This window comes from Prionailurus bengalensis, chromosome E4 (genome assembly GCF_016509475.1).
Source record: "Prionailurus bengalensis isolate Pbe53 chromosome E4, Fcat_Pben_1.1_paternal_pri, whole genome shotgun sequence".
NCBI classification, from domain to species: domain Eukaryota; kingdom Metazoa; phylum Chordata; class Mammalia; order Carnivora; family Felidae; genus Prionailurus; species Prionailurus bengalensis.
In genome coordinates, this window is record NC_057360.1 from 52,990,118 (window position 1) to 53,002,529 (window position 12,412).

A 12,412-nucleotide genomic window follows, 5' to 3' on the forward strand; every position below is an offset into this window, starting at 1 on the left:
TGCGGCTGCAGCGGCCGCCTTGGCGGTGGCGGCAGCGGTGGCGGCGGGAGCCGAGCACTAGGAGAGGCCGGGGCCGGCCCTGCGGCCTGGAGGCCGCGAGAGGTGGAGGCCGGGCCGCCCTCCCGCGCCGCGGGAGCGGAGGGGAAGAGGCGGCCGCGAGAGAGCTCGGCCCGGCCGCCGGGAAGGTGGGGGACGCTCCGGGCACCTCCCGTCCTCCGGCCGCCGCCGCCGCCGCCCTGCTGGCCCTGCCGCAGCCGCCGCCGCCGCCGCCCCCGCCGCCGCCGCCGCCGCCGCCGCCTCCTCCGCCTCCTCGGGCTCCCTCTGCGGGCTCGACGGCCCCGGCCGGGGACGGCGGGCGGCGTGCGCGCCCGGAGCCTCCGGAGATGGCGGGAGGGCACTGTGGCAGCTTCGCCGCGGCGGCGGCTGGCAGTGGCGAGATCGTGCAGCTGAACGTCGGGGGGACCAGGTGAGTCCGCGGAGAAGGGCCTCGGAGCGGGCATGCGGCGGACGGCCTGCAGGGGGACGGCGAGGCCAAGGTTGGCGGGGACTTGGGCGAATGTGGGAGCCGAGCCCGGTGGGTGACGCGGGGCCCTCCCGGCGGGAAGAACGTCGGCGGCTCTCGAGTTGAAGTCTCTGCTCCGGGGACGGAGAGGCAGGAGGGCCTCTTGGAATTAGAGCAAGCCGGGCCCATGTGCCCGTGGCTGCCTTCCTAGAATGCCAACCTTTGTCCCTCCCCCTTTCTAAACTACCAGGCCAAGTGGAACATTAAAAAGCCTTCCTTACCTAACCTTAGAGTGTATTTGAGGAATTTATTTTGTAGAAGCCTGGCCTTGTGGTTTGGCTTTTGCAGATGAACCTGCTTCCCTTTTCGGTCAACAAGGTGTCGGTGGGCGTGGGTAAGAAAGAGTACTGTGCTCTTTTCCCCTTCTAATTAAGGAGTGTTTGCAGTCTCGAAGGATTTCGGTGGATGGAGTACAGTAGAGTTGCCGTACGTTGTTATTTATTTTCAGAGTTTCTGGGTGTATAGCTTTGAAGGATCTGTTCAACCTGCAGGGCAGTGGGTGCAGGAACCGCAATTTTAACAGTTGGTTCTGAGAAGCTTTGGATATTGGCACTGTCTACTCAGAGTAGACAGACTGAAAGCTCTTTATCCTCTCTCTTGCCTTCCACTCCCTGTCTGCGACTTCTGTTAAGCTTTCTTGGGGGAAAATCATTTGTGGATTCGGTATGGCTTATGAGTCACTCTTCTCAAAAATGGGACTTTGCCAGCTCTGTTTGAAGGAAGGAGTGGTTGAGTTTTAAGCTTGGTAGGAGATGAACGATAGAGTGCTCGAGAACATGAAAGGATTTCAACATCCCGGACGTAACTAATATTTTTAAAAATACAAAACGACATTGTGAACCATACGGATAAAAATGTATCGTACTTTAATCCTAAACGTTTAATTCTAAGTGTACTATTCAACACAAGAAGCAGTAATTCTTCATTCTTTGCCTGTCGCCCCCTCCCCCCATGCAAAACCGTTCAACAGTGTGAGGTAGATTATTGCGCTGTATAGATACTGGTCTTCTGGAGAAGGCATGTGTCCTAATGTAAGAAATGGATTTTTTCCCTTAAAATCACATGGAAATTTTGCGGGTTTGATAACGTATGGATGCAAAGGAATACCCCCTCTAGAGTCGACCTGCAGTGTGTGTTAATGCTGAGGAATAGCACTATAGTCATTGAAAATACCTACACTGGTTCCTAATTGCTATAGATTGTGGATGATGTTTCTTTTCAGGCATTCTAAAGTATTACGATATTACTATTACGATAAAAATTAAATGTAGTGTTATTTACTGCATGCTGAAAGTGGATGGTTTAATAATGAGTGAACTCTTGGTAATGACTATAGAATTGAGTTTAAATTTTTTAATCATAAAAGGCAGCCATCTTGGAGCTGAAACACTTTATTTTGTTTCACTGTTTATGAAACTTGATTTTATCAGGGTGTAAGTTTTTCTAAGTGATGATATTAGCAAAGAATACAAAAATAAGATAAATATATTATTGGATCGAACAGTTTAGAAGACATACGAAAGTTGTTAGATAGGAATGAGAATTAAAAAAAAAAACAGCATAAACTTTATAGATTTGCTAGGATAACATGGTTTATAAAATAAGTAATGACATGGCCTATAGAAAATAGGACATCCAACTTCAAGTGTTCTAAGGCTATTTTCTTGAGTTACTTTGAATCATAGACTCTTGCAGCAGTTTAGAGCTAGAAGGGATCCAGAAGTCATCTGTATCTTGTACAAAATAGATTAACACAGTCACCTTAGCCATTGTGAAGAAAGAAAAATCCTGATTTGATTCTCAATAAAGTTGAGGAATTGCCCCTGGGAGAACTACCTGTGGCAAGAATGGAGGTAGGCTCCAAGGTGATAGAGTAAAACTCAAAAGGAGGGTATACTGTGAGCAGAGAAGCATATGTTATATAGGTGAGGTCCTTTCCACCCCCCGAAGAGAGGAAGGATATGAAATTGGACATATTCAAAGGAATTATAGAAATGAGCAATTTTTATGATTTATTTAACACTGTGTGGGTAATTCAGGAAGTAGAGAAGATAAGGGTTCACTTAGAATTAACATTATTTACCAACCCCCCCCCCCAAAAAAAACCTAAAGAAGTGAAAGAAACCTAATATGACTCAATTTGTGATTAATTCTGTTATGAATGAGTACAATTTGAGGCCTCACAAGAGAGGTCTGGGATCTGCTAGTGGGGAACTTATGGACAAAGGACTTTGGAATCATGCAGATACAGATTCCAGTTCCCAGGCTTTCCCTGTAACTACTCAGCAGCCTAGGGCAAATTATTTTTTAGTGCTTAGTTTTCCTAAAATGTAAAGTGATGATAATAGTACCAGCCTTACAGGTTTGATAAAGGAATTTGAAGTAAAAATGGGAAATGTAGGGGTTGGTGGCATAGTAACATCGAAGGATAAATAATTTTAATTAGATTGCTTCCAAGTTAATTTAGAGGGAGGCAAAGAGCAAGAACTATAAGTGTAGATATTATGCTAATATCTTCAGTAACATTTCTGTTGAGACCAGATTGGACATGGCCCTTTTCTTGGCACACTGTGGATAGGAGCTAAAAACCATTAGATAAGCCTTTCATATATATTGCAGAAAATTATGCTTGTCACATGTAACTTTACTTATTTTTTTCTTTCAAGTTTTGCTAATTTATTTTTTCTTTAAAGTTTATTTTTGGGAGAGAGTACATGCACACCTGCACGAACAGGGGAGGAGCAGAGAGAGAGGGAGCGAGAGAATCCCAAACGGACTCCAAGCTGTCAGTGCAGAGCCCAGTGTAGAGCTAGATCTACAAACATTGAGATCATGACTGAGGTGAAGCCCAAGAGTTGTACGCGAAACTGACTGAGCCACCCAGGCACCGCATGTAATTGCAATGTCATTTTTATGATGTCATACTTGAAACCTAGTTTTTATGTTCTGTGGGGTTCCCGCCCCCCATTTGTCTTCCTCTTGTTTGAAAAGTGGAAAATTGGTGGGGGAGAGGATCTAATCCTTTTGCCCATAAATTTCAGATTACTAACCCTACCCCAAACTGCTGATTTTAATTGAAATTTCTAATGCAACTTTAAGCAGACCTGTGTAATTTTCTAAGTGACACAAAATTTGAGTTCTCTGGCAGTCTGCTGAATAATGAGTGAGTATGAAGGATCACAAGTTATAAGTGATCATTATTTGGAGTTAATTTGATAGCCTCAAGAACATAGTGATTTTGTGGGGGGGGGGGGGGCAGTGGGTCCTTGTATCCTTCAGTTTGCCATTTACTGAATTTGCTTTTATTTATTTGGCCAAGTCAGTTTCCTTTGACTAGCCGTAATCTGCTCCTCATGTTTTCTTAAGCTTTTGCTAAGATACACACTTGCAAAATTTGCCGTGGTTTCTTGAATGAACTCCCTGGATCCTTTCTTAATCTGATTAATGGGCACAGGGACTGCTTTAAAACAGTCATAATGCTAGACAAGGAATGTGGAGAAAAGCAGAAGTCTGTTTGGCTGTCTTCTGTGTGAGGACACATGGTGATGGCAACAGAAAGTAAAAAAATATATATAGGTAGAGTAGATACCCAATGAGAGAGTAAGCATGAATTGTCCAGGGGTATTGAAGTACTATCTTATTAGATGGGAATACACTTGTGTTGGAGAGATGGAATGGGACTTGAAGGTAATTGTAAATGTTGAGAATTTTGGACTTGTTGTGATGGCTTTGTTGATTCTTCAGCAGATGGCATGCTGGAAAGTGGTATTTTAAGAAGCATTATATGTTAGCGAATTAGTTATTTGATTTTGGGAGCACCTGGGTGACTCAATCGGTTGAGCGTCTCACTCTTGATTTTGGTTCAGGTCACCAAGTCAGGATCCCAGGGTGATCCCTGCATCGGACTCCCTGCTGAGCATGGAGCCTGCTTGGGATTCTCCCTCCCTCCCCCTCTCCTTTTGCCCCCCCCCAGGTTGTATACACTCTCTCTCTCTAAAATAAAAAATAAAAAAAATTCTGTGATTTTTGTTGCGCTCTCTTTGAATAATCTTAGCTCTGAATTGAAACTGGCACGATTTTAAAATAATAAATGTACATAATTGATGTAGCTATAGCTGTGCAGCAACTTGTAAATTATTATATGAAAGCAGGTTAACTGAGATTTCAAATCATGTCCTCATTTATAATACCAGATTATTTTTAATTGCAGATTTAGTACCTCAAGACAAACCCTTATGTGGATTCCAGATTCTTTTTTTTCCAGGTATTTTATATAATTCTTTAGTACCCTTTTTTTTAGAAACTTGATTATTAAAGTAATAAAAAATTTTATTTTTCCAGTTAAATTAATGTTTTCATTTTTTGGGTAAAAATCTTCACTTTTAAAATAGATTTAAAATTTTTGTTTTATTTTGAAGATACGATGATTCATTTGTATTGGTCTTGGACATTTGATAAAAAATGAGGGCATTCTATTCATACTCAGATTTTAGGAACTAACTGCTTATTGATCATGACTATTCTAGTTTGCTGAGTGGACGAATTTCAACACTGCGAGATGAAACTGGTGCTGTGAGTATAATATGCTGATATATATTTCTAACTTGAAATGTTTATTATTAATATAATTAATTATTAATATTAATGCTAATGATTGTTCCATATTATATAGTGACTCTAAGAAGACAGAAAAGCTAATATTTTAATAACCACTAAATGAAAGTGATGTATATGTACTTAAAAAGTGTTTCATTTCTTGTTACATATAGTGTTTCTGTAATTAATAAGACCTCAAATTGGAATACTGCATATAGCAATTTAAGTATTTATGATTAGAGAGGTTGGATGATACAAGCTTACATTGTCAGGAGAGGAAATACTTTTAATCAGTAATTAAAACTTTAGCAATAATTAGATGAATATGAATACTAAAGCATTTTGATATTGAATTAGAATGGTAAGATATTGCAAATTAATTAAGTCCTACAATTTTTTTTATCTTGGAGAAAAACCTTAGGAACCTGTACAGCAATGGCAAAATGAGGGAAGGAAAGAACTATCAGGGTGCAGTACAGAAATACTAGTTTATACATTTAAAAAACAGTTATAATGTGCACAACGGTATGTAAAGGAAATGGCTAGTACTCACAAAAGCTAAAATAGCTTTCTGTTTGGAGGCAATAAAGTGACCAGACGTACTTATTTGCTGTGATGGGATTTGCAGATGAAATTAGGCAGCAAAAGCACGTACGTCCATGTGAGATTATAGACATCAGTAGTAACAACATCTGCACCAATCTGTTGTGTTTCTCCAACTTCTCACTGGTCCTGATAAAAACAAAAGCAAGAGCTTATGTAGCTAGAACAACCTCATTTATTGTAAAAACATAATCAATCATAGTATAAAGAGGTTTACTGCTAGCTATCATTTTTCTGTCTAATTGAATAATACAAGTTTTAAAAAGGTGTTCATTTTTATGGTTAGAACTTTTATAATTGATTTAAAATTTGTATCCAAAGTGTTGGTATACATTCCTGTAGAAAGTTATCAATTACGTATTTCATATTTTCTAAAGCATTGTTTTTTTTCCCTGTATCTGGTGCAGTATTTGTTATTTAAGAAATGTGTTTTGTCATCATCCCCCACCCCTGGCTTTTGAGGAAACTGAGATAATGGAATGTAAAAATGCTATGAGAATAGTATTCATTTCCAGTTTTTATAGTAATGTGCAGTATTTATTTTTCTTGATTACCCTGTGTGTTTTATTAAAGTACATTGTTGTTTCATTAATTCACATATGAATCACAAATTATATAAGTTACAATCATTGTCACCAGTAATTAATGATAACATAAGAAGGTATTATTTATGTATAATGGTTTTGAAGTATTTACTGATTTCTACAATATTTCAGATAAAAAGTATTTCACTTTCACCAAAAATATCAATAAATAGATGCCAGTATTCCTACATTTAAAATATTATCAATCTAATAATAGGTTTTTGGGTGAAGAGACAATACTACCTTAAATGCACACATTTAAAACTGCATTCTAACTTTAGAAACATTAAAATCTAAGAGTGGGATCAAGTAAATACGGTATTTAAATAATTTAGTGTTTGTCCCCTTAGTGCTACAGATTAATTAGTTGAATTTATAATTTGAAAATAAAACAATTCTTCATTCACAGATATTTATTGATCGAGATCCAGCAGCATTTGCACCCATTTTAAATTTTCTTCGGACAAAAGAACTAGATTTAAGGTAAGAAATGTATCTTTTTAAGGTAAATTCTTACTGATAGGTCTGTGTTTTTGGAATATTCTGTGGAACAAAAAAGTTCTCCCCCGCCCCCATCCCCAAATTATTTTTGCTTGAAAGTTTCCCCAGAATTAAACTCACAGGTAGAGGCCACCATCGTATCTATCGTCTCTTCCTTTAGACCACTCCAGTAGCTTCCCATTCAGTTTCCTGCCTGCATTCTTACATCCTTCCGATTAGTTTTCCACACCGTAGCCAAACTTATCTTCTAAAAATATAAATGTCATCTGGTTGCTACTCTACTTAAAACTCTTATTTAATATGTTCTTGGATTAATGGCTAGGGATTTGGGAGTTTATTGTTTCATAAGGCTCTCTACGATCTTGCCCCTGCTTAATTTCTCTTGTTGCAACAGTTTCACCTCTTTGTGGTGTTGGTCTTTTTTAATTTTTTTTTTATTTTTTACTATTTATTTAGTTTTGAAAGAGAGAGAGACAGAGAACGAGTAGGGGAGGGGCAGAGGAAGACACAGAATCCAAAGCAGGTTCCAGGCTCTGAGCTGTCAGCATAGAACCTGATGCAGGGATTGAACTCCCGAACCGTGAGATCATGACCTGTGCCAAAGCGGGACGCTTAACTGACTGAGCCATCCAGGCGCCCCTTTGTGGTCTTGGTCTTGGTCCTGACTTCTTCAATAATGTCTGGTATGTTCAGTCAGTATAGGTCTTCCCAGTTTCTTGTCCTGCCATTACCACAACATTTCTTACACATTTTCCTTTTTTAGTAGTCTATCTTCGGTTTGACTTTAAATTCCAACAGGGTAAGCACTGTCCTATATAGTCCCAGGATCTAGCATTGTGTTTGGTACATGAGTTTTATGCGTCATGTCCAATACGTGAGTTTTATAGATTGTAGATAAACGAATGACCGTTTAAACTGTTACTTTAACTTTGCCAACATCTGGATTCCTACTAAGAATTTACAGTCTAATTTGCCTTTATTATTCTTTTATTCCCTATATTCCTAGTGAACTTTCACTGAAGATCTCTTTATACTTTTTTAGACACAGCTTTTAAAATTCCAATTGTTTAGAGGTGCCTGGCTGGCTCAGTTGGTGAAGTATGTGCCTCTTGATCTCAGGGTTGTGAGTTCAAGCCCCATGTTGGGTATAGAGATTACTTAAAAATAAAATCTAAAAAATATTTTAAAAATTCTAGTTGTTTATTTGACCTGCTTCTTTATAATATTATGTAAGTTTTGGCTTATATTTACTGGAATATGAACTCCTTAAAGATGACAAAAATCTTTTGGTCTCTTGTTTCCTGTGATTTTTCCAGTGTTAAAACAGTGCATATAAAACAAAAAAGACTGCATATAGTCACTTTGTAGCTTTTCAGTAGATATTTACTGAATCAATAAAATAGTTTGTTGGAGCTTTTTGGTTTTTTTTTGGTCCGTGGAGGTGGCAAATAAGTTACTAACTACTTGAATAAAATTATCTTGACTCATAGAATTTGATGAAAGAAGCCTAAATTTACTTGTGGTCGATTTCTTGTGACTAGTTCACAGCTAGATAACCCAGGAAAGGCAGAATTAGTAAGAATTAAATATCTGTATTTATTGATTGCGCTTCTTATAAATTGCTATGTTACTTCATTTAAAGAGGCCTATCAAATTAAAATTCTCTAAGTAGTAGTATCTTTCAAAAGAAGATGGGAAGGAATTTAAAAAATACTGTATTCTAATTTTCTACCTTCCATAAATGCTTCTGTTGCCCTTATCACACTGCTATAATTACCATATTTGTTTTTTTGTCCTCCCCAGGAGACTGGGTTCAAGAACTGTTGTGACCTGAGCCACCTTGTAATTAGCACTATGGTGCTGTTAACACAGATGGTTTTGAAAAGAAAGGTTTAACTGTTTTTGTGTTAAACCAGTCACAACCAATTTGGCAAACAAAAGCAATTTAACATTGCAGTTGTACGTGTTTATTAAACACAAGGAATTGTTTAAAAGACCTTTTTTGGAGCGGTTTTAGGTTTCCAACAAAATCAAGAGGAAGATACAGAGATCTCTCATGTACCTCCTGTTCCTACACATGCATAGCCTACCCCATTATCAACATCACTTTCCAGAATGGTACTTTTTTTTTTTTCATGCCAAGGGTGAACCTCCATTGACACATCATAAGCACGCAAAGTTCATAGTTTACATTATAGTTAACTCTAGGTCTTGTGTATTCTGTGGGTTTAGACAAATGTATAATGACATGTGTCCATCATTTTAATATCATAGAAAATATTTTCACTAACTTAATCTTTTGTGCTCTGATTGTTGATCCCCCCCCCCCCGCCCCCCTGCAACCATTGATCTTTTCATTATCTCCATAATTTTGCCTTTTCCAGAATGTCTTATGCTTGGAATAATACCGTAGGTAGGCTCTTCAGATTGTCTTTTCTTTCACCAGTATCACACTGTTTTGATTACTATAGCTTTATGGTAAATATCATGGTTGAGTACTGGCAGTCCTCCAATTTTATTCTCCCTCAATATTGTGTTGACCATTCTGGGTCTTTTCACTCTCCATATAAACTCTAGAATCAGTTTGTCAATATCCATAAAATAACTTGCTAGAATTTTGATTAGGATTTAATTGAATTTCAGATGAAGTTGTAAAGAACTGACATGTTAACAAAACTGAATTTTCTAATCCATGAGCATGGAATATCATTCCATTTACTTAGTTCTTTGATTTTGCTCATTAGAGTTATGTAGTTTGCTTCATATAGATCTTAACATATTTTTTGTTAGATTTATACCTAAATAATTGTTTTTGGTGGTACTAATGTAAATGGTATTATGTTTTTAATTTTAAATTCCACTATTCATTATTAGTACATAGCAATTGACTTTTATATACTAACCTTGTATCCTGCAACCTTACTATAATCGTTTATTAGTTCTAGGAGTTTTTTGTCTGTACTTTTGGATTTTCTACATAGATAACCATGTCATCTGTGAATAACAGTTGTATGTTCTCTGTGTGCCTTTATTACAGTTCTTGCCTTATGGCATTATTGAGAATTTTTGCACCAATGTTCATGAGAGATACTGGTCTGTACTCTTCTTATAGTGTCTTAGTTTTGGTATTAGGGTAATACTGGCCTTATAAAATGAGTTAGGAAATATTCCTATTTCTAACTTCTGAAAGAGATTATAGAGAATTGGTATGATTTCTTAACTTAAATGTTTGGTAGAATTCACTAGTGAATCTTTCTGGGTCTGTTGCTTTCTGTTTTGATTCAATTCCTTTAGTAGGTATAGGCCTATACGGATTGTCTCTTTTTTTCTTATGTGAGTTTCAGCAAATGATACTTTTCAAAGAATTGGTCCATTTCATCTTGGTTATCAAATTTGTGGGAAAAGAATTGTTGACAGTATTCCTTTATTATCCTTTTAATTTTTAGTGATGCTGCTCTTATTTCTTCCCAGGCAATATTTTTAAAGTAAGGACAAGTTATAACTGCAAGTCAAAATGAATCATTAGTATTGTAAGCTCTTAATCTTCTGTTCTTTTTACTTTTTATTTTCATATTATTTAATGGTCCTATAACATCTTCTAGTAAGCTTAGCCCTTTTTAAGGCTAGTCTTCCCCCCTCCTTTTTCTTTATATTTTTATTTTTGGTTTCTGATGAGAAAAGTCATTTATCTGAATTTCTTTGTTCAACAAATATTTATTACATAATTATTATATATAGTCATTATGCAAGGTATATGAAAATGGATGGATCATGCGCTTGTAGGGATCTTAAGAAAGTTTTTTTTTAATGTTATTTATTTTGGAGGGAGAGAGAGATAGAGGGAGAGCGGGGGAAGAGCAGAGAGAGAGAGGGAAACATAGAATCCTAAGCAGGCTCCTGGCTCTGAGCTGTCAGCACAGAGCCAGACATGGGGCTCAAACTCAAACCATGAGATCGTGACCTGAGCCAAAGTTGGACGCTGAGCCACCCAGGCGCCTGGAGTAGGGATCTTTATAGTATAATTGGGGAGGTTAAAATATATATAGAAATAATTATGATAAAAATTTAAAAGCAATAAATGTCATACAAGAATGATTCTTACTCTTATTTGCCTTAGGTATTTCCTGATAATTTATTTGTATTAACCCTCTGAAGCCCTAATTTCTCAGTTACCCAATTCATCTACACGGGAATGGTTTTTAAGTAAAAAAATGTTTTCGTTGGCATGTGTTTTGTTTTTTGTTTGTTTGTTTTGTTTTGTTTTGTTTTTATTTAGAGCTTTTAAAATGACTAAAGATATTAGGAGAAGAGTAAGTTTTAAAGCCTTATGACTTTGTTCACTTTAAGAATGTAGTACTTTTTCCCTCTGCTTCAGATAATCCAAGTTGCCAGTGTTGGAGGATTTATACCATTTGTTTGGTGTTTTGTTTTTTTTTTGTAGGGGAGTAAGTATTAATGTTCTCAGGCATGAAGCAGAATTTTATGGAATCACTCCATTAGGTATGTGTTGTCCTAATAATTTTGTTTTTATGATTTGACTTTTCATGTAGTAAACTTGTCTAATGAAATATGTTTTATACCAGGTCCTGTTTTTTGATGACCTGGTTCAGTGTGCTTACTTTTTGTGGTTTTTCATAGTGAAAAGATGTTGTCAACTGATTTAACTTAAACATTTTCCTTTTCTTTCCTTATCCTCTTTAACTAGAGAAAATAAAAATGGAGTACTATTTTTCTGTTTGCATGTACTCTTGACAAGTTTGCTTTGAAATGTTTTTAGTAAGAAGGCTTCTCCTCTGCGAAGAACTGGAACGCTCATCTTGCGGCAGTGTCCTTTTTCATGGTTACTTGCCTCCACCAGGTACTTCTGCTTCGTTTAGCTAGTCTTTAAGAAAATTTGTTTTTTCATCGTTTGGCAAATACAGGCATGTAGAGAGGAAAATCTGATTTCTTGATTATTGAGTTTCTCGTGTATAAATATACTAGGAATGCTGAGAACTTTAATTTTAACAGAAGTCCTACTGTATGTTAGAGTGGGGATGTGCCAAACTTTTTCTTTTCTGTAAAAAGCCAGACAGGCTTGTGGGCTAGAAGATCTGGATGGCAAGTACTCAGCCCTGCCGTATGCTCTGCAGACATGAACGGATGCAACCAGTACAACTTTATTGATGTAAACAGCCATGGCCCGTAGCCTGCCAGCCCGTGTTAGAGCACCGGCTGTCAGTGTCCTTTCTGTTGAACCCCGGGAGCTCTGCAGGCATAGGCCAGTGTACGAGAGAGAGGCCGTGAGGCGCCTGTCATCCCTGCCCCACCTCGGTCAGTTAGGAGACTTTTGCCTTTACCTTTGTTAAGCTGGGCTTCTGAGCAAGATTTCATTCCAAAACCGACTCTTCTGCCAAATAAAAGACATTTAGTAAAAGGGGCAGTTGAGCTGTAAAGCAGTTTCCGTGAGTGCCTTGTACCGAACACAAAGCAACTGGAAACACTGTAAACAGACAGCAAATGTGAACACTGGTGACAACTGAATTAATGATTGATTTCAGTAAGCTAGAGTTAGCTAAAATGGAAT

General features: G+C 37.8%; 1 protein-coding gene across 2 annotated transcripts in view; it reads left to right on the forward strand.

Annotated features, from left to right (window-relative positions):
• Nucleotides 1–264: 264 nt before the first annotated feature.
• Nucleotides 265–12,412, forward strand: part of KCTD3 (potassium channel tetramerization domain containing 3) — a 54,613-nt gene continuing 42,465 nt past the window's right edge. Inside the window, exons 1-6 of one of the 2 annotated variants that reach the window (XM_043568877.1) lie at nucleotides 265–466; nucleotides 4,773–4,826; nucleotides 5,089–5,134; nucleotides 6,755–6,828; nucleotides 11,288–11,346; nucleotides 11,624–11,704. In XM_043568877.1, coding sequence (XP_043424812.1) covers nucleotides 384–466; nucleotides 4,773–4,826; nucleotides 5,089–5,134; nucleotides 6,755–6,828; nucleotides 11,288–11,346; nucleotides 11,624–11,704 — 397 coding nt within the window. In that variant the 5' untranslated portion in view covers nucleotides 265–383. The remainder of the gene's footprint in view (nucleotides 467–4,772; nucleotides 4,827–5,088; nucleotides 5,135–6,754; nucleotides 6,829–11,287; nucleotides 11,347–11,623; nucleotides 11,705–12,412) is intronic. The other variant, XM_043568878.1, reaches the window with a different exon arrangement.